The 18,295-nt window shown below is 39.5% G+C and overlaps 1 protein-coding gene across 1 annotated transcript; it reads right to left on the reverse strand.

Annotated features, from left to right (window-relative positions):
• Nucleotides 1-1,294: 1,294 nt before the first annotated feature.
• LOC109987358 (myosin light chain 4) lies at nucleotides 1,295-2,243 on the reverse strand. The gene has a single exon (XM_020638407.3). The coding sequence runs from the start codon at nucleotides 2,143-2,145 to the stop codon at nucleotides 1,537-1,539; it is 609 nt and encodes a 202-aa protein (XP_020494063.1). The 5' UTR covers nucleotides 2,146-2,243; the 3' UTR covers nucleotides 1,295-1,536.
• Nucleotides 2,244-18,295: the final 16,052 nt, after the last annotated feature.

Raw genomic sequence — 18,295 nt, forward strand, 5'->3', positions numbered from 1 at the left:
TCCAACAGCTCTCCACAGACCCTCATATAAACCATGACTGTTTCCATTACATGAACAACAGGTCAAATGTTTTCTACCTACTCAGCCCAAAATGATGGGGGGCAAGAGTGCCACTGACTTTTGAAGAAACCTGAACAAGTAGCACTCTAATCCAAGTTACTTACGCCCCCTAGTGGTAAGAATTCGCTTAATGCAGCTTTAAAATCTTTTAATTGCAGTGTGGTGGATATGGATGTTTGAGAAAACACTTGCTGGCTTATTTTACAATTTTCAGGAAATAATCATATCCAACATTGCTTTCACCTAATTTCTGATTTAACTCCATCACTTTGATGATCATATCCCATGATAAGTAGGGTTGTGACGATACCAAATTTTTTAACTTAGTTACGTTACTAGTAAAAAATTGTACCATATTGATACCACAGCAATGTAAATAGAAGTCCTCGTCACCCTAAAATGGGTAATTTCTTGTCTTTAATTACTCATTTGGTTCTGAAACATTGCCACTGTATTTGTGCAATTTAAACATGATCTTGCTCTGCTCTTTGTCTGTTTGTATGAGACATCAAGGCTGCTCCATAAGGGGGGGGGGGGGTGAGAGGGGAAAGCTTTCTTGGGCCCCGTCGCATGGGGGCCCCCTAAAAAAAACCATAGTCCATCGTAAATTAAAGCAATGACCATAAAATTTAATTTGATGAGGGCCCGTTCACTGGGCCTTTGAGGAGCCCAGACATTTTCTGTGTGTTCTTAATCATGAAAAAAATGTATTTTAAAGACTATTATCTTGAAAAGCAAATTTTAGAACTCTGGTATACAGTTTTTGCTTTAGAAATCCCAAATTTTAGAACTCTGGTATACATTTTTTGCTTTAGAAATCCTACACAAAACGTTCTGTCTGCCAAGGAAATGTGGGCCTGTCCTTGGAGCACCTGTCCTATAGTTGTCAAATGGAACTGGATGTGTGTGTGTGTGTTTGTGCGTCCAGAATGTGGGAGTATATCTTGATCCACAGCAGCTGCCCCTCAAGCACAATGACAAGCACGCTCATTCAAACCCTCTTTGTGCAACGCAGAACAGAATCAAATCTGCTCTATTTTCAGACGCAGCCAAAGCTGATTTGTTTGTTTTTTTTCATCCGAACAATACTTTTTCCTAATCACATTAACACAGTTGATGTGAAAAGTTGAATAGACGCACGAAATGAACACTTTTATCAGCAATCCTGCATGAATCGTTATTTTCTCTTCACATTTAAATGCTGGGTGTACTGAAATGACATTAGCGAGACAGCTTGTAATCATATTTCCTTTATTAATGGAGCTTTCTGTGAGGACGTCCATTTTCTTATCTCACTGGCATTTCATTATATTTCAGGGTGTTTATGGAAAAAGAAATAATCATAGGTATGAAGGCCAACATTAACTGCTTTTTCTTGACAGCAGAGTAATGCCACACACTTGGTGACACGCTCACCTCTTACTGGCCAAAATGATAAGTAAGGTAGGATGAAGTCTTTCAGGTTAAATGTCCCTTTCAGCCAGAGAGAATATGCTTTACAAAGGAGGCATAGTTGATGCACCCATTGGCGTCCTCCTGTCCGGCCATCAGTCTGTCCACCTCGTCTTCCGTCATCCTCTCTCCCAGTGTCGCAAGGACGTGACGCAGCTCGGCTCCCATGATGGTGCCATTTCCTTCTTTGTCGAAAACCCTGAGCCCCTCCACAAAATCCTCAAAGTTGCCTTGATCTTTGGCGCGAGAAATGTGTTGCAGCATTGGCAAGAAGGTCTCAAAGTCCACCAGTTTTGTACTCATGTCTTCTGGCGGTGGTTTACCGAGCACTTTGAGCACATCAGCGTTGGTGGGGTTCTGACCCAGAGCGCGCATCACGTCTCCGCACTGGCCAAATGTGATCTTCATCGCCCCGGTCGGTGTGCGGTCGAACAAGGTGAAGGCCTCCTTGAACTCCTCGATCTGGTCAGGGGAATACTCAAGGGTGATGCTCTTGGGGTCAAAGTCGGGTTCTTTGGGTGGCTCAGGCAGTGGCTCCGGAGCCGGTGCTGGTTTTGCGGCCGGAGCAGCATCTTTCTTAGGCTCGGGCTTTTTAGGCTCGGGCTTCTTTGGCTCAATCTTCTTTGGTGGCATGCTGTTAAGGGAAGCAGAGGTGAGCTGGGGACTTGCTGAGAAACAAGTTGGAGTCTGAAGGGATTGGAAATGATTCCGGAGCACAGAGGGTCACCTCCTCTTCTAAAGCTTTTATATGTGCCTTCTCTGGGGAGCAACACAGCAATTTCCAACAGCACACACTATAAAAGGAAGAAACCCGAAATAGAAGCCCATAGCAAGTGATGTCAACATTAAGTATTGTTCTCAGCTGCTCTCATCTTGCCGACAGGGCTATTTGCTGTCATTAGCCAGGGTCCTGTTGCATTAAGCTGAAAATGCTCTGTCTCTCTGATGGACAAAGGGATCAGAGCAGAGTCAGTGTATCAGCCCATGAGGTAGACAGACCAAAATAGCTCTGCTGGGCAACGGCTGACAGTCCGGGAATCACTGCTTTCTGAAAAGCAAACTCTCAAATGTATAATTACAAAGGTCTGAAGATGAATTGTCTACTTTGGGCCTTGTTATCATGTATTATTTTTGAGCAAGCAGTCTCCTTTGAGAGAAGAATATGGTAGGGCTTCAGGGAAATTCATCCATCTGCCCCAGAATTTATGCTATGGCTTTATAGGTTTTAAGAGACAGAAGGTCCTCCTTACCCTTTCTTCCAATGAAAGATGTGTTTGGATAGTATCATTGCTCAATGATACATCGGGGGATTTGGGGCGATTTCTCATTACCCAGATAAATGATGGCTTGCATTTTCCTCCCATCACTGAGCAGCTTAGAGTCTTCCTCCCATATTTGGGAACCTGGCAAGCCCTCACGGATCCTAAAGAGACTCTTAATTATTGCTTTATTAAAGGCTGATGGTGTACTGGAAAGGTCAACCATTTAAGCCCAAAAATGTTCCAGATACATTCAGTGCCAGTATCAATGGGAAGATAATATGCTGAAGGTGCCTGATTAGAGCAATCAATGCACTCTCCCATTATGCTGTAGTTCATTTCTATGGGATGAAATGGAGCAAAAATGCCAATCCTCCAATGTCTCTGCAAGCTACTTTTCATTATAAATAACACAATTGATGATTTCAGTGATTTTACAAAAAAAAGAATACTGTTCAAATGTGTTTCCTCTGTGTTTCAAATGTGCCAACTGTCAACATGTTCTCCCTCCAAACAATCAGAAACAGCAGCTTAGTCAGTGGGCCTAAGCTTGAACATGCAGCAATCTATTTAAAACTCTGGGATCTGATGGACAAATATTGAGCCTCATGGTCTAGTAAGAAATAATGAATATGCTACATGAATCCAGTCATTTTTGAAAGATAGCTTTCATGTTAGCAATGAAAAGCAAAATGCTGTTAAAAATAAGTCTGCTGACAAACATTACACATTGTAGGACTTTTGGGTGCACACCATTTTTTAACCCATGCTTTAGGTAGTTATCCACTTGGATGTATTTAAGGTACTTGGTTGTTTTTGACCAAAGCTAAATGGTTTGTTGGGGGGGAAATACATCGGTAAGAGCATGGTTTGGCCCATGGTTATGGAAGTTTGTAACATAGCCCACGTTTTTTTAAATCTACAGTATTTATCATAATCAGGGCCTGGAATTCATTTTTTTTTAATCACTGGTTCCCCCCTAAATTCTTAACATCTGGGGAATTTTTAAGCTAAGGGGAAGAATTTTATTCAGAAACGTAGACTTACTGTGAGGAGTTTTTATCTGGTTATGAAACCGACTGAAATGAATGTTAAGGCCTCTATGTGACCTACAAGACCATCATAAGAATACTGATTATTTTAATCTTTAAAAAATAAAATAAAATGCTTATGTGGTTGGCAAAAATATTTGGGCGGCTGTTAATATATCTTGGCGGGATGCCCAGTTTTCGTCTGTGTGGGAAACACTGCTGTGTAACACAATCGCCTCCGCTATTCCCGGCACACATACTGCCTGAATGCATGCATGTATGTATTTACGTGTGTGTTGAGAAGAGGGAGAGAGAGCGGGAGCTGGTGCACAGGTGATCCAGACATCATTCTGATGTGATGATTCCGAACAGTCTCCTGGACTCAACTGTGTAAATCGTTTGCTGTGTGACAACCAGGGGCATTGTAGACATCATCATAAATCTACAGGGATTCTTCCTGCATTATGAGGGCCAGACTTGCAGGAGTAGCACATTTTGTGCAAGATTCATGTCATCCTGAGCTGAAATTTAGAACCTGATCATCTTCTTAAAGTTTGTATTGAAATAAAGTGAAAAATCATTCCATGTCATGAAACATCTTCTTTTTTTTAAAAATGCAATGTTACTTGGAATAAATGGTTCTTGGTTTTTATAAAATCTTAAAGAATCAGACAACCAATCAGGGCTAGGTTACACATGGCTAGCCAATCACAGTGACGCTGTGAGGAGAATGTTTGGATTGCAGAGACAATGTGGCAGTGACAATGGTTGGCTGCATTTCTGTCTGTGTTGTTAACTGCCACTTTAACTAATCCAGTGAATGGTGCAACGAGTATTAACATATTATGTTACTTACACTATGTCTCTTATCTACCTTATAAAGATCTCTGCTGTATAGAAGACAATGACTTTTTGATGCACACAGGTTAACCTCTCTCTTCTTTATAAAAGTGTTTTTGCTTTCCATTCAATGCAAAAAACATGGAAGCAATATCAGAGAGGTCAACTTCCAGAGACAACTCTAAAGGGTCAACAGTTACAGATTTTGAGTGGATAGACACTTGATGACTTGTGAAAAATATGTGCACATGTACAAATTCCTTGGGGTTGTGGTTGATAATAAATGAACATGGAAACAACTTAATGACTATATAAAAAGTAAATTAAAAATCCTGTATAAATCTAGAATTATATTCAATTATAAGGCTTTGCATATAATCTATTGCTCACTGGTTCTTAGTCATATATCCTAATGTGTGGAATTGTGTGGATCTACACATGGAAACTGTAATGCAGTGGAAAAAACAAAGAGGATGACCCAAGTGCAGATAACAGTATTATTATTTATATATAATACAATATTTATTTTAAAAACAAAAAAAATTTAAAAGGCAAAAATCCCTTATCCCATCTCTCCCCCTATCCCTTTCCAAGCCCGGCGCAGTCTAGGCCTGTGAAGGCTGTTTCGTCATGAGCCGGGGATCCAGCCGAAGATTTCTGCCTTTTAATAAGGCAGTTTTTTTCTTACCACTGTAACTTTTGCTGCTTTGCTAAAGTGCTCATGATGGATAGGTTGGATCTTTGTAACATAGCAATAAGTAAGGTCTTTACCTGCTCTTTTGTAACATAACAATGAGTAAGGTCTTTTTACCTGCTCTTTTGTAATGTTAACAGACAAAGAGTAAGGTATTTCACCTGCTTTTTGTAAAGTGTCTCGAGATAACACTTGTTATGAGTTGACGCTATACAAATAAAAATTGATTGATTGATTGATTGAAAAAGTAAAGCTAACTCTTTCAGATCCAACGTGAATCTAAAAAAAAGTCCAACACAAATCTACAGCTTCTACTGTTGTGAACTTTGGAAAGATTCCAATATAAAGTAAAAAATGTTCGTAAAGCTATTGTTGAGGCTTAAACGTGTGAATGACTGATCTGTTGTTTTTTTCTTTACACTTCTGGAAGCTGGTTGCTTTATCTGATAAGAATGTGGGCTAGGCATTTATATAGTATTGTATATATTGTTTATTATTATTGTATGATTATGAATGATGACTGAATAAGAAACACTCACACATACTTTTACTTGTGAGTGAGAAGAGCCCGCCATCGTGTGGATATGCCCATCTTATTTTGTACAGTGAAGTACATTACAAGGTGAGGACAAGTAAGCCAATTCCATAAAGTGTCTAGTTTATAAATATGTTATAAGCCTCTTCGCTTTATGCAGATGACTGCTCTGTAATACCTTTTACGAATGATAAATGAACCAACGAAACATTCTTTTCATTTATAGGTGGTGTGCCGTCCTGATCCACTGTTTTCATCATAGCAACTATAATTGTATGCGTGCATCATAGTTTATCAACTCAGGTTGAGACAGCTAAAGCCTGTCAGGGGATAATCACATTTACCCTTTTCTCTCTTCATGCCAGTCCCCCTTTATCCGTCAATCTCGAAGCTTGAAGTCCTTGGACAGTGTGGGGTGAAATGTGTGGATGTATGTTTGTGTGTGTGTGTGTGTGTGTTTTTTTCAGTTGCCCTTAGTCTAAGATCATTATCTCCCTTCTCTTTGCTTTTGAGGTCACATGGCGAGCAAAACTGACAGCTAATTTGTCGTCTCTTGGTGTGTACTTGCATGAGGGTATGTGAGCACTTTGTGTTGAGAAAGAAACAAAAGAGTTAGACCTGCAGGAAAGGCTGGATGGCATATCTCTAACTGAAGCCCTATATCTGCAATATCTTTCAGGTATTTCCCTCTTGGCTGATACTGTCCAAAAAAAAAAAAAAAAAAAAAAAAGCAATGGTAAATGGACTTGAGCTTGTATAGCGCGTTTCTAGTCTTCTGACTACTCAAAGCGCTTTTAGACTGCATGTCACACCTACCCATTCACACACTGATGGTAGAGGCTGCTTTGTAAAGTGACCCACCCTCAACCTTCCAGTTGAGAGTCGACCAACTCTACCAGCTGAGCTACAGCCGCCCCAACTGTGATGAAATGCTTCAATCTTTAACCCCATTTACTGTCCTCTTTACTTGGATGGGTATGTTACTGATAATGATGACTGTCATTTGGCTGATTAAGAAGTTGAAATTAATCCATACTTATCCGTCATACCTGCCTTTAGGATCATACATTGTGCTAGGAGCAATCTAATCCTCTCATAGTCATAAGAAACTGAAATTTACAGCAGATTCTGGATGACATCTTTAAATTTCTGTGTTGAACTTAACAATGAGAGCAACATGACATTAAACAAGGGCACCAGAGAGAAACAAACCATTGGAAAGTCTTCTAAGTTTGACCTAAAAACAACCAAAATCTATTGAGCTTTGTCGACCTGTCACTGGGTTGTACACAGCTGTGATGCTGGCTGGATGGGTTGATGGGCTGTGGAGGGACAGACTTGTTATCGTTCCTGTTTTCCAGCAAACTGCCCACAAACAAGGCCTCAATCAGTACACTGCTATTGCAATGATTGAACCAGTAGATTACCGTTTTCAGCGTCTGACCTCGAACAATTGGCCATGTCATTGGTCCCTGAGAACTTGAAAGAGCTGTCTGTACATGATGAACTGAGCTGTTTTTACCTGACACCTTAAAAAATACAAAAGAAAGACTTAATAAAATAACTACTCACCGACTGCAGCCTCTTGCTGTGATCAAGTGATTTGGGATGTTAAGATGGAATTTCACAGTCTGCAATTTGCACATTCACATCTTCAGCTTGACTGACATGCAGCAAATAGGAAAACCAATCAATATGGCTTTTAAAATGATGGTCTGCATGGTAAAGTGAAATTCTGACGCCAGTCAAATCAGAGAATGATGTTGTTTGTAGCTGTGTTTATTCCATTACTGACATTATTGACAGTGCATGACAATACGTTGATATTAAAATTCAAGTGCCCGGAAAGGCATGAACAAAACTGATTTGAGGGAGACTCATGGGTATGTCAAGGAGTTTACAACAGAATTGTGCTTTAATCACATTGCTCAGCCTGTATGAAGGTTTATTTGACTATGAAGGAATATGTAAAAAAAACAAAAAAAAAACATAATAAACTCATGAACACATTATCATATTGCACACAAAGTCCGGTGATCAGAAAATGAAGTCAAAGCAAAATGCAATAAAATGCAGTTCCTCACGTGGCCACTAGAGGCTGGCTGCAGAAGCAAAATGATCCCCATTGGGTCCCATGTTAAAATGCTAATTTGTGGCGCTTTGTAGCTGTTTGTCGTGAGGCCCACATCGGTTCGACTTCTTTGCATGCAACTAGATTGATCCAGTGTTGAGTTGAGATAGCACATCCAATATGGAAGATGCCAATGTTTGGCTTTAAAAAACCTCCTTAAAACCCAATGTGCGTAATCGCGGAGACCACGTCCATGACTTATACAAGTGTATGACACAAACACATCCAATGCCTGATCCACTACAGGATTGTGTCGCTTTTGTGCCCTCTCAATCCGTGCAAATGAAGACTCGGCTAATTCACACAACACCTGCAGGTGGTTAAATGTCACCCTAACTGTGAACACAGGTGCTGGTTGTGTGTATTTAAACGAGCCATGATGCAGTCATTTAGGGAGAAAATGTCCCCAAAATCCGTCTCCTTAATGAAAAGCTTCTAATTCACAAACACCTTCACTTAAAGTGGAGCAAAAGAACATCTGTAGAGACGACGTGGTAACTGTGTCACAGTATTTATAAGAGACTGTAGTTGCAAACTTTCTTATGATGAGGAGCACATTCTCACCTATGGATATTTTTTAAATGAATGATACATGTCTGTAACTATTACTTTGACATCGCAATCAAAGTCACGGTTAGAGTGAACTGAGAAACAGACCATTCATTGAGGGAAGACTTGAACAATATTATCTATATTTGTACGGCTGATCTTCACGGCACGTACACACACTACTTAAATCCTTCTATCTTCTTACTGACACTCTGCACAGGGATTTGGTGGTCATTTTAGTTTACACCCTGATGATAAATTCTTCATCGATCTGTGGATCACAGCCGTTCCATCCAAATGGTGGAAGGTGATCCGTTAAGGTCAAAGATTAACCGATCTGTTGTGTCACAGTATTGAGGATATTTCCAATTAATCTTTTTTCAAATCATTGCTTCAAGTTAAACTGCAATGTGTAATATTATAGGCACTTTTACTAACACGACTCTATTTAGGATAAGAGTTGGTAATTCTTTTTATCCTAGCTCACTGGAGTATTTTAGCCTCTTTTAGTCCCTTGTTTTGGTTTTATAGCCTGCAAATTCTACTTTTATCAGCCAAATTTACAGCTGGTTAACCAAAATTGTAAACAATATGAGACTTTTATGTGGTGGCGGTGTTAATCAGCTTGTGGTCGAGTTCTTCTGGCCACAACTGGTCAACAAAATAAAGGATCAAGAGGATATAACTCTAATCTCGTTTCTTCTATGAAACAATATTGTCCACAAAAGCTACTCTGAGATATATTGAGCACAAAAAAAGGACACACTATATCCACTAAATCCCATCATAAAGTCAGTCATTCCCATCAAACTCTGCTGGGTGAGTGTGTGCTTGCATGCCTATGTTTTTTTTTTTATGGGTGGAGGGGGGTCTTCAGAGTGCTTGTTTATATCTGTGTGACCAGGCGAAGAGAGTGTGGTCAAAGACAGCAAGCCCTTAATCCCTGAGATAACACTGGGAATGAGGGCAGGCAGACCACTGGTCTGGTCGGGGCTAATAAAAGAGAGGGTTTGAAACAGCGGTTGCATTCCTCCTGTGGCCCGGATCGGGGGTGTGACTCAGACTTTAAAGAATCAGTGTTTTGTTAAGTGTCTAAAAAGAGGAGCAGCCCTGAGCCCTTTTCTTTCCTCTGGAGCCCCGTTGACTGTGATTCATGTGGAATCATTTCACTAACCTCATATGATGAAAAGAATACTCTAAACACAAACTCGTCCCCTGTGTGGAGCCAAGAACGTTTTAAAATTCAATTTTAGTCAACCATAAAGAATTAAAAACTACGTTTGCAGCTCTAGACATCGAGTCGGCTACTGTCTTTCATTTGAGTTATGCTAAGTAGGCTCTCCATATATGGGTTTAGTACATTCAGAATGGTCATAAACATCGAGCATGTTGCCCATCAACATTCAATTATGTGTTGACAGTGAGGTATTTATTGCATAAACATTAGTGCTTTCCCCGCTTTCAGCTGCCGCTCCAAAGAACCGGAGCCTCTCTTTTGTTTTTTTCAAAGCGACTTCCACACTTCCAAAGAGATCTAGCGCTCATTTGAACGAGTTCATCGCAATTCATTCCTCTATTTTAGGGTGACCTACACAAACTGAAGTAAACACCAAACTTTTCCTCCTGCATCCAGTCATAATATAGCATTGGTAGAATGGAATGACTGTTGCAGGAACCAGCTTGCAGACATCTGTGTAAACAATTTAATTAAGACCATGTTTGATGAATTATAGCTGGTGAAGGCACTGCCTGTTCTAATACTTCAGTTTCTTAATTACACCAGACATCCATGTGTTCACTTGCTTCTGCCTGCCCCGTGCTCTTTCCTCCCTCGCTCTCAATGATAGAAATTGAAAAAGTACAAAAGGGAAAGTGCATTTCACACTCTACTGAAGCAAAGCAAGCAATTTGAAATTAATCAAAACAAAATAAGTTTACAACATGATAAAGAGGTGCTGTATATGAAATGAGGGGGAGTCAATTTGTGATACTCAGCCCTGTGCTTGAAATTACAACATTTAAAAAAATGGTTGTTTCCAAGAGTTGCATTTGGACTAAGGTGAGAAATTGGAATATTTACATTACAAGAAGAATCAGGGAATAAAAGTCTGAGTTATCCGTCAGAGTAAATGGAATTTCCAAATGCTCTTTGCACACATTAATACCAGATAGAACGTGTCGCTGTGAAAACAGGCCCCCAAGCAAGCTGAGTTTTGTTACTTTCATGCAGACAGTTATATATATATAGAGGTGGCCTTTGTCATTAAAAAAAAAAAAAGAGAGAGGAGGGAAGCCAAGCATTAAATGTCAGCGCTCCTAACAACAATAGCACTGACTTAACCCTGAGAGCTTTGAATCAGAGAGGAGCACATTTCGTGCTCGGGGTCAGGTTATCATGTGTGATTCAGACAATCAGTGGGTCTTGTTTCCTTCAGGGTGGCGGGGTTGGGGATGTCAGATAGGCGAGTCAAGTTTCAAAAATCAAGCGGCATCCTGTGCAGGGTGATTCATCTTAATGAAAGAGGGAAAAAAGGAGAAAACAATATGCTTTATGGAATATATGGCACTTTAAATATAGATTCCATTATATACAGTATGGGTGTTTCATTTAAAGTTGTTACTCAAGTAAAATAATAAGTGAATATTGTAGTTTCCAGCACATTGTTCGCCCAAGATAAAATACAGTAAAGTTATTTTAAGTGTGCCGCAGAGTTTTGATTCGATTTTCCATGGTATGTTCCTGCAACTGTGTGCACCTGAGAATGTAAGGCTGTTCATTTTTTTCAAAGCATATGTGGAATTTCTTATCGCTCTGAAAAATGAAAACCTTCTGTAAGGTTAGCTGGGGTCACTACTGATACGGTTGTAATGACACCATATTTTTTAAAACGACTCGGATTGATTTTAAATGTAAATGATATCTATACCCGTTTCCACACCAGAGCGACAAAAATAGAAGTCCCAGAAACCCAAGCTTGCACACAAACCTATGCTAAACTGTCCAAATTGCACAAATACATTGGCGACTTTTCAGTTCTAATATTATAAATATAATAAATATTAATGGACAAAGCCTGAGTGACATCAACCATATTTTTTAGTTTAGAGGGCTTTTGAGTCCAAATGATGGCAGTCGCCATGCTGAAAATGCTGTGTCACCCTAACTTTCAGTCAACCTTACAACAGGCTATGAGCTGTGGCTGATGCTGGTTTTAAGCCTCTTGACAAACCGCCTGTCAGGTCAGCTACAAGCCTTATGGTGAATAACTCTTACACTTCATCAAAACAGATGAGTTATCAAAAAATTCACCCCTCGTTCAGTGTGTGTCGATTCAGAAATTAGTTTATTACACATAGTGACCACTACCATCAGTGTGTGAAAGGGTATGAATGGGTAGGTGTGTGTTGGTTTTGAGTAGTCGGAAGACTAGAAAAGCGCTATATAAGCTCAAGTCCATTTACCATTTACACCTATCTCATTATTTGAAATTAGGCTTTATTGAATGGGGTATGTATGTGACTTCCTGTGCTTCTGCAACCAGCCTCAAGTGGACACTCGATGAACTGCAGGATTTTGCGCTTCTGCATTGGCTTCCCTTTTCAACACCGGAGGTTGCCCCTTGGTTCCAATGTATGTGTGTAATTTAGAAAGTGGAATCTCTCTTTCACTCATGGCAGTAAGTATGACTGAAGATCTAATGTTTTTTTTTAAAGCTTTGGTACCTGTTGATACCATCAATCATAAAAAAAAAAAAACAGATTCATTTTAAAATGCACGCTATTGAGAATTATGGAAGCATTGTAAGTTCGACAACCGTAATTGTTGATAATTCTGTTTAATTCTGTAGCACCCACACTGTGATTTAAATAATTACAAAGTTCACAAAGATTTAACGCTTAATTGATCATGCAATACTTTGCAATGACCCCATTTTCTTTTTCAACTTTTGTTTCCTGTCAACTCTCTCCAGGGTACCCATGCCTGATTGAAACAATAGCTGGGAGATCACAGTGCACATCCTCCCTTAGTAGGAATGAGCACTACGCCTCCTTCTCACAAGCTTGGCTAGGAATTCTGACGGGGAGATTAGGGAAGTTTCCAAGCTATTCACCCCTCCCCTCCCTCTCCCCCTCCCCTTGTCTATTCTCTCCAGAGTACTTGGCTTGGTGGCACAAATCCTCTCCTGTTCAGCTGGACCGGTCTATTTCCGATGGGCCTCTGATGCCGTGTTTGGAGCGTGTCTCTGAATGGCTTGTACCTGTTTATCCCAGCAGCACACAGGCTTATGGGATGTTTTCCTCGAAGCTTACCAGGTGCTTTTCTCAGCTTGAAAAAAAGAAAAAGCGGTATGTTTAATTCAGGCCCCTTAATCCTGGCAAAAGAGGACCAAACATGTCTTTCGGACTGCTTATGTTATCAAGCTCAGAAACGTGGTACTCTAAACTTCGGCTTTTTAGCATCTTTTCTAGTTTTTTTTGTTTACTAGTCTCCTCTTGGTAGAATTTCTGCGCTCTCCAGTAAAGCACTGTGACAAATCAGAAAAAAAAAAACATCACACAAACCAGTGTATATTTGATGCAGGGAAGAGATTTGAATTGGGCAATTGGTAATTCATTTGCTACAGCTAGCAATCTCCATAATTTTGATACGACATGTACAAAAAGCAGTTGAAAAAAAAAAACACTTGCCAGAGAGAGTTTGGCAGCTGGTGAAATATTGACATGATTCATTACAGTTGCTATGGCTACTGAGGCAATTATATGTGAATTTGTGGGTCAGTGTTGAGCTGTCTTAAACCTTTTTCACCAGTTTGCCATTAGTCCTCGATCCTTTTTTCACCAGTACGTCATTCATTTCACATGTTAACCTGTGAACGATTGTTTTTTTTTTCGATTAGGTTTTCTTCTATAGGCGCTTGTTTGATAATGAAATGAATTCATCAGTGGTCGGTGGGAATGAAGCATTGGTTGTCATAAGAATCTTCTATTAATTATTTGCATTTTATGACATGGTACAGTATAAGAAGCTTTTGATTTGTGGGAGCAGTTTTGATGTTTCCTTGCTGACAACAAGAAGAATGTTTTTTTATTTCTTCAAATGTCAAGTTGAAAGGATCAAATACATGTAAATAAGAAGTGGCTCAAAGGTTTTTTTTCTGTCTAATTTGGGAATACTATGTGGAAGAATTATAAAATGAGTGAACATGGAATATATTGAAAGTGATGAAAGTGTATTATGTCAAATCTAAACAGGGATAAAATATTATACAAAATAAGATGAGACGAGGGAGAGATGTGGCAAACAGATGTATTTTTGGCGTTTTCAACGACAATAACAACAAAAAATACGGATTCTAACATTCTCGTCTTCAATATTTACTTGGAGATCAAAGGTCAAGTCATTGAACCATGCCCTCTTATTGGTCTTTTTGGTATATTGTCAAGTGGTCTTACTCTCACAAAACCACAATAAAGAAGTGTGGCCCACTCTGCCCTTTTGGCAAGGCGCCTCATTCTTTTGAATTGGAATAGTGACCCCCCCTCCCTTTTGGGAAGTGGATTTGTGAAGTCATGCATTTTCTCAAAATAGAAATATTTAACACATGGTTTGCAAAATCCGCCGCCTGGGGGCTCTCAATAAAAACAATAACAAAAGATGGCGTTGAGGCTGGCGGGGAATCATGGGAGTGATTCTCTCCGTCATGGCTGCTCATAATGCCGTCTGCCGCGACAAGACACCCCCCGTTACAGTTATACAACTATGGATTTCTCTGGCTTACTATAACTATTGTAAATATTTGAGATAATGTTAGTATTCAACAACAAAAATATATAACAAAGGTTTGGTCAATTTATTAATTAATTTAGATATTTGAATGTAAATATTGTCATTCAATTCTATTATTTTACCTTTAAGATACACACCTGGGATCAAGTGGAAAGTTTGATGTAGTTTGGCAGACCTTTATTTTGTATGTGGAAAGTCTTGATAGGCCGCTTAACACATGAAATGATGTTGCTTTGTATGCATAGTACTCTGTGAACTTGTTTTTTTAGTATTTTACTTATTTAGTATTTTAATTCATTATTTTTCTTTTGATGTGTCGTAGTTGGCTGTATGTGGTGTTTTTTTTAAATCTGATTTAGACCCTTCTCCATTTATTATGTATCAGTTATGTTGTGATTGTGCTCTGTTCATGTTAAAAATTCAATTAAAAAATGTTGACCAAAAAAACCAACAACCACAGTTCGGGATACATAAAATAATGTACTTCTTAGGTTAGCACAATTCCATCAGCTCTCGCAGTCATATAACATGCAAAGTCAAAGCCCACTCGAAGCACCGCGTCTGGAGAGGTATACAGTGATGAGAGGGGGTCAGTTGCTGGGCAACAGAAGAAACAATCATGAACATAAGCTGGTCTTTGACAAATCTGGGGCTCCGTCCAACAAGGCCAGTGACTGTGTTCAGCTGTAGATGTGACCACAGAGCAGGATGGAGGATAGCCATGCTGTCAAGGCTGCAAAGCAATATTTGACACACAATGGCTGAATTCAATGAGGAGTTAAGTGGTGTGTGAAGCTTCTGAATGGTTATGGCAGTCATTTAGCAGTTACAGCTTTTACTGCTTTCCTACAGAAAAAAGAAGAAACAGTATACATTGGATCCGAAGGTAAATGTTTCTGAAGCCGCTTTCACACATGCACTCCTGAACATTTCTAGTTCAGGAGGCAAGACATGACGCACAAAAGTTATTACAAGGTAATGGCAGACAAAACAACAGAGTACAACGCTATGATGAGAATTCTTGCCCTTTACATATATATCAGTTCTATGTGTACTTCGACATATTGATGGTATCAACAAATGAGCTGGGGAAAAACTTACTGGCCAAAAGGAACACAAAGTTCAAGGGGGGGATTTTCCTAAATATTCTCAAATTATTTAATATATAGGGGGATTATTCATCCTGATTTACTAGGGAGCTGGCAGGACAAATTCCAGGGGAAGTCAGAGTGAAATACTAGGCTGTTTGTGTTCAAACATGCAGCTCAACCTGAAAATGTCAGGAAGTTTTCTGAAGTTTTGTGCTTGTGTGAAAGCACAAAACTGTTGTATTTTGCACCTTGTGTAGGCTATATGAGTCTATTTCTTTTTCTTTCTAACTTTTTCCATTTTCCAATCTACTTATCCTTGTCAACATTTTGAGGGACTGGATCTATCCCAGCATATAACACAGCCTTTCACTCATTTCTAATAAGCAAGTCTTCTTAGTGCGGGGGAAAAAAGTACCCAAGGAAGACATGCTTTATCAAAACAAACATTCTTGAGAGCTAAACGGGTTGAAATGATTTGCAGCTCAAGAACTCATTATTTATCTTATACTAGCGTCTACAAATACTCTCTACTAAGCTGCTGTCTCTTTAACCCCCCCTGCAAAGTGTGCCCACTTTCTTCTGATTGGCCAGGAGGCAGAACACTGCAGGGCTGCCAGGGAAGGGCTGCTCTCGAATTCTAGGAGAACAGAGCCTATGCTTCAACTGCTTATAGAGGCTTGAAGCCATGTTGTTAAATTATTTTAGTCATATCGGGGGAAACTATCGCGTGATTTGCAGAACAAGCAGTTAAGCGCATTTATTTTGGGATTACTCCAACATATGTTTACCTTGTGATCTGAAAATGTGGCCATGTGTTGTATGGGGATCCAGCATTGTAACACTAAATGTAAGTTTTAAAATGGGGAGCTTGGTCAACTTGTGCATGTGACTGGAGAGCTTTTAAATCGAAGAACACTGCGTTTACAACATAAGCTAGTATATGTGTAAAATAATTTTTCCACATTGGAAGATTAAAATCCAGGAATAATTTACCAAATTTACTCAGTAAACACAAGAAGGGAATTATTTAACTTCACTGATGAGAATATGATACTATCATTTTTGATTCAGTATTCAATTTTCACCCATGCCCGTCTTTAAAGATTTAAACGGCATTGCCAGCTACAAATTTAACTAGAACTAATCAGTCCTGCTGCCCTTTACCGAGCAGGAGATGGACATTATAAATGTCACAGAGATAAAACACTTTAATTATCTAGGACTCACAATGAATTGCCTAATTTGTGCTGAAAATAACTGAATGCTTTTCATTGGCAGTCCTGCATTTTGAGTGAATCTTTACTCATTCTCACTTTAGTTTATTTGGGAGAGATTAAGAAACTGCGTGACCAAAGCATGTGTATCTTTGAGAGTCATTTGAGCTCTGGCTCATTTAATAGCTGCCCTTTTTTGATATACCCAGGATGCTGCGTGGCACACTTTCACAAAGGGCATGAATGGAATTTCATTTTCTAAAAAGCAACCGAACTTAGCAAGTGATGTGGTTGAGAAACAGAAAACATGTCGACGCATTCTGGTGCACTTAAGTTCGAGTAGGATCATGAACCAAGGACTGACATCTCAGGAGAATTTCTCACAGCTATGTGCAGACGCACGTTTCTCTTTATCATGAAAATGAAAAAGTATGCCCCATCTGATACACACATTTAAGAATACAGCTATACTTGCTTTGATATAACATCAGAGTTCCCAAAGCCAAAAGGAGCGCTGAACTTGAAGATAACTTTTTTGGGATGAATCTATCAAAGTCATGCAGTCAGTGTTGAAATATTCATTATGTTGTCTGCCTGCTTGATAGAACTGAAGATGAAAAGGTTATCTTGACCGCTCTGCTACACACTCAAAAGCGAGGAAGCCTCTGGACGCAGTTACAAAAGGATTCGCTAGAAAGTGACTTACACTTTATTTATTGATGATCACATACTGCAATAATTTACTGTCAGCCTTTAGATGGTGTTGCGTTGAAAGCGCTCGGCTCATTTATCGCTGTCAGTTTCAGAGTGACAGTTTCCAAGAGCAAAGCCCCTTGAAAGACAAACATTACATGGGTGCCAAAAAATGAAATGCAAAGTTTACAACCCTGACCATGGCTATCAAGCGGGGAATATGATTGGAGTTTAAGCTCTAATAGTTTGCAGTTTTGCATTGATTCTCTCGTGAATGGTTAATTGAGCGAGCTACTTGGGAATGGACCCAAATGCAGACAGAAGTTGTTTTCACTTTGTGGAGATGGCTCTCCTTCCAGCTACAGTGCGGTAGTTGATCTCTCAGCCTACAGAGATAGATGTGAAGAAAAAACCCACAGCTCTCACTCGCACTGCCCGCCTCCGCTGTTCACACGTTGGCATCAAAAGGAGAACTCCACAATGTTTATTTACTCAACAATATACCAGCCTTTTCTTTAATTGCGTGATTATGACCTAATGAGGGGAAAAAATATGTTTAAACGTGACACAACCAGCCTGGTCTGCATCGTTTTGTATCCAAGCACAGTTTGAAACACACAATGAATGGGGGCGGAGCTTCAATCGATTAGGTCCTGTGCAATGTGTGATGGTTGCGGCTGCACTCAGATGAAATCTTTTTTATTAAAAGTGTGTGTTATAGACCAGATTTTACCATATATATTTTTCACAAGTAATAGTGTATTCATCTTTAACCATATGGAACCTTTCTGAATTACACTTTCTTTAAAAAAAACCACACATTTTGGAACGCAATAAAGCTCCCATGAGGACATTTCCATTTGTGTTGATTTTGGCGCCCCCTGTGGGAGATTCACTCCCTTCCATCACTCTACCGATCTTGTGATGTAAATGTGAAATGAGTGTTTCCTGATGCAAA

This window comes from Labrus bergylta, chromosome 17 (genome assembly GCF_963930695.1).
Source record: "Labrus bergylta chromosome 17, fLabBer1.1, whole genome shotgun sequence".
NCBI lineage: Eukaryota > Metazoa > Chordata > Actinopteri > Labriformes > Labridae > Labrus > Labrus bergylta.

Bases quoted from the DNA above. Each gene is read 5' to 3' on its own strand.
- LOC109987358 (XM_020638407.3), bottom strand. From the start codon at position 2,145: ATGCCACCAAAGAAGATTGAGCCAAAGAAGCCCGAGCCTAAAAAGCCC.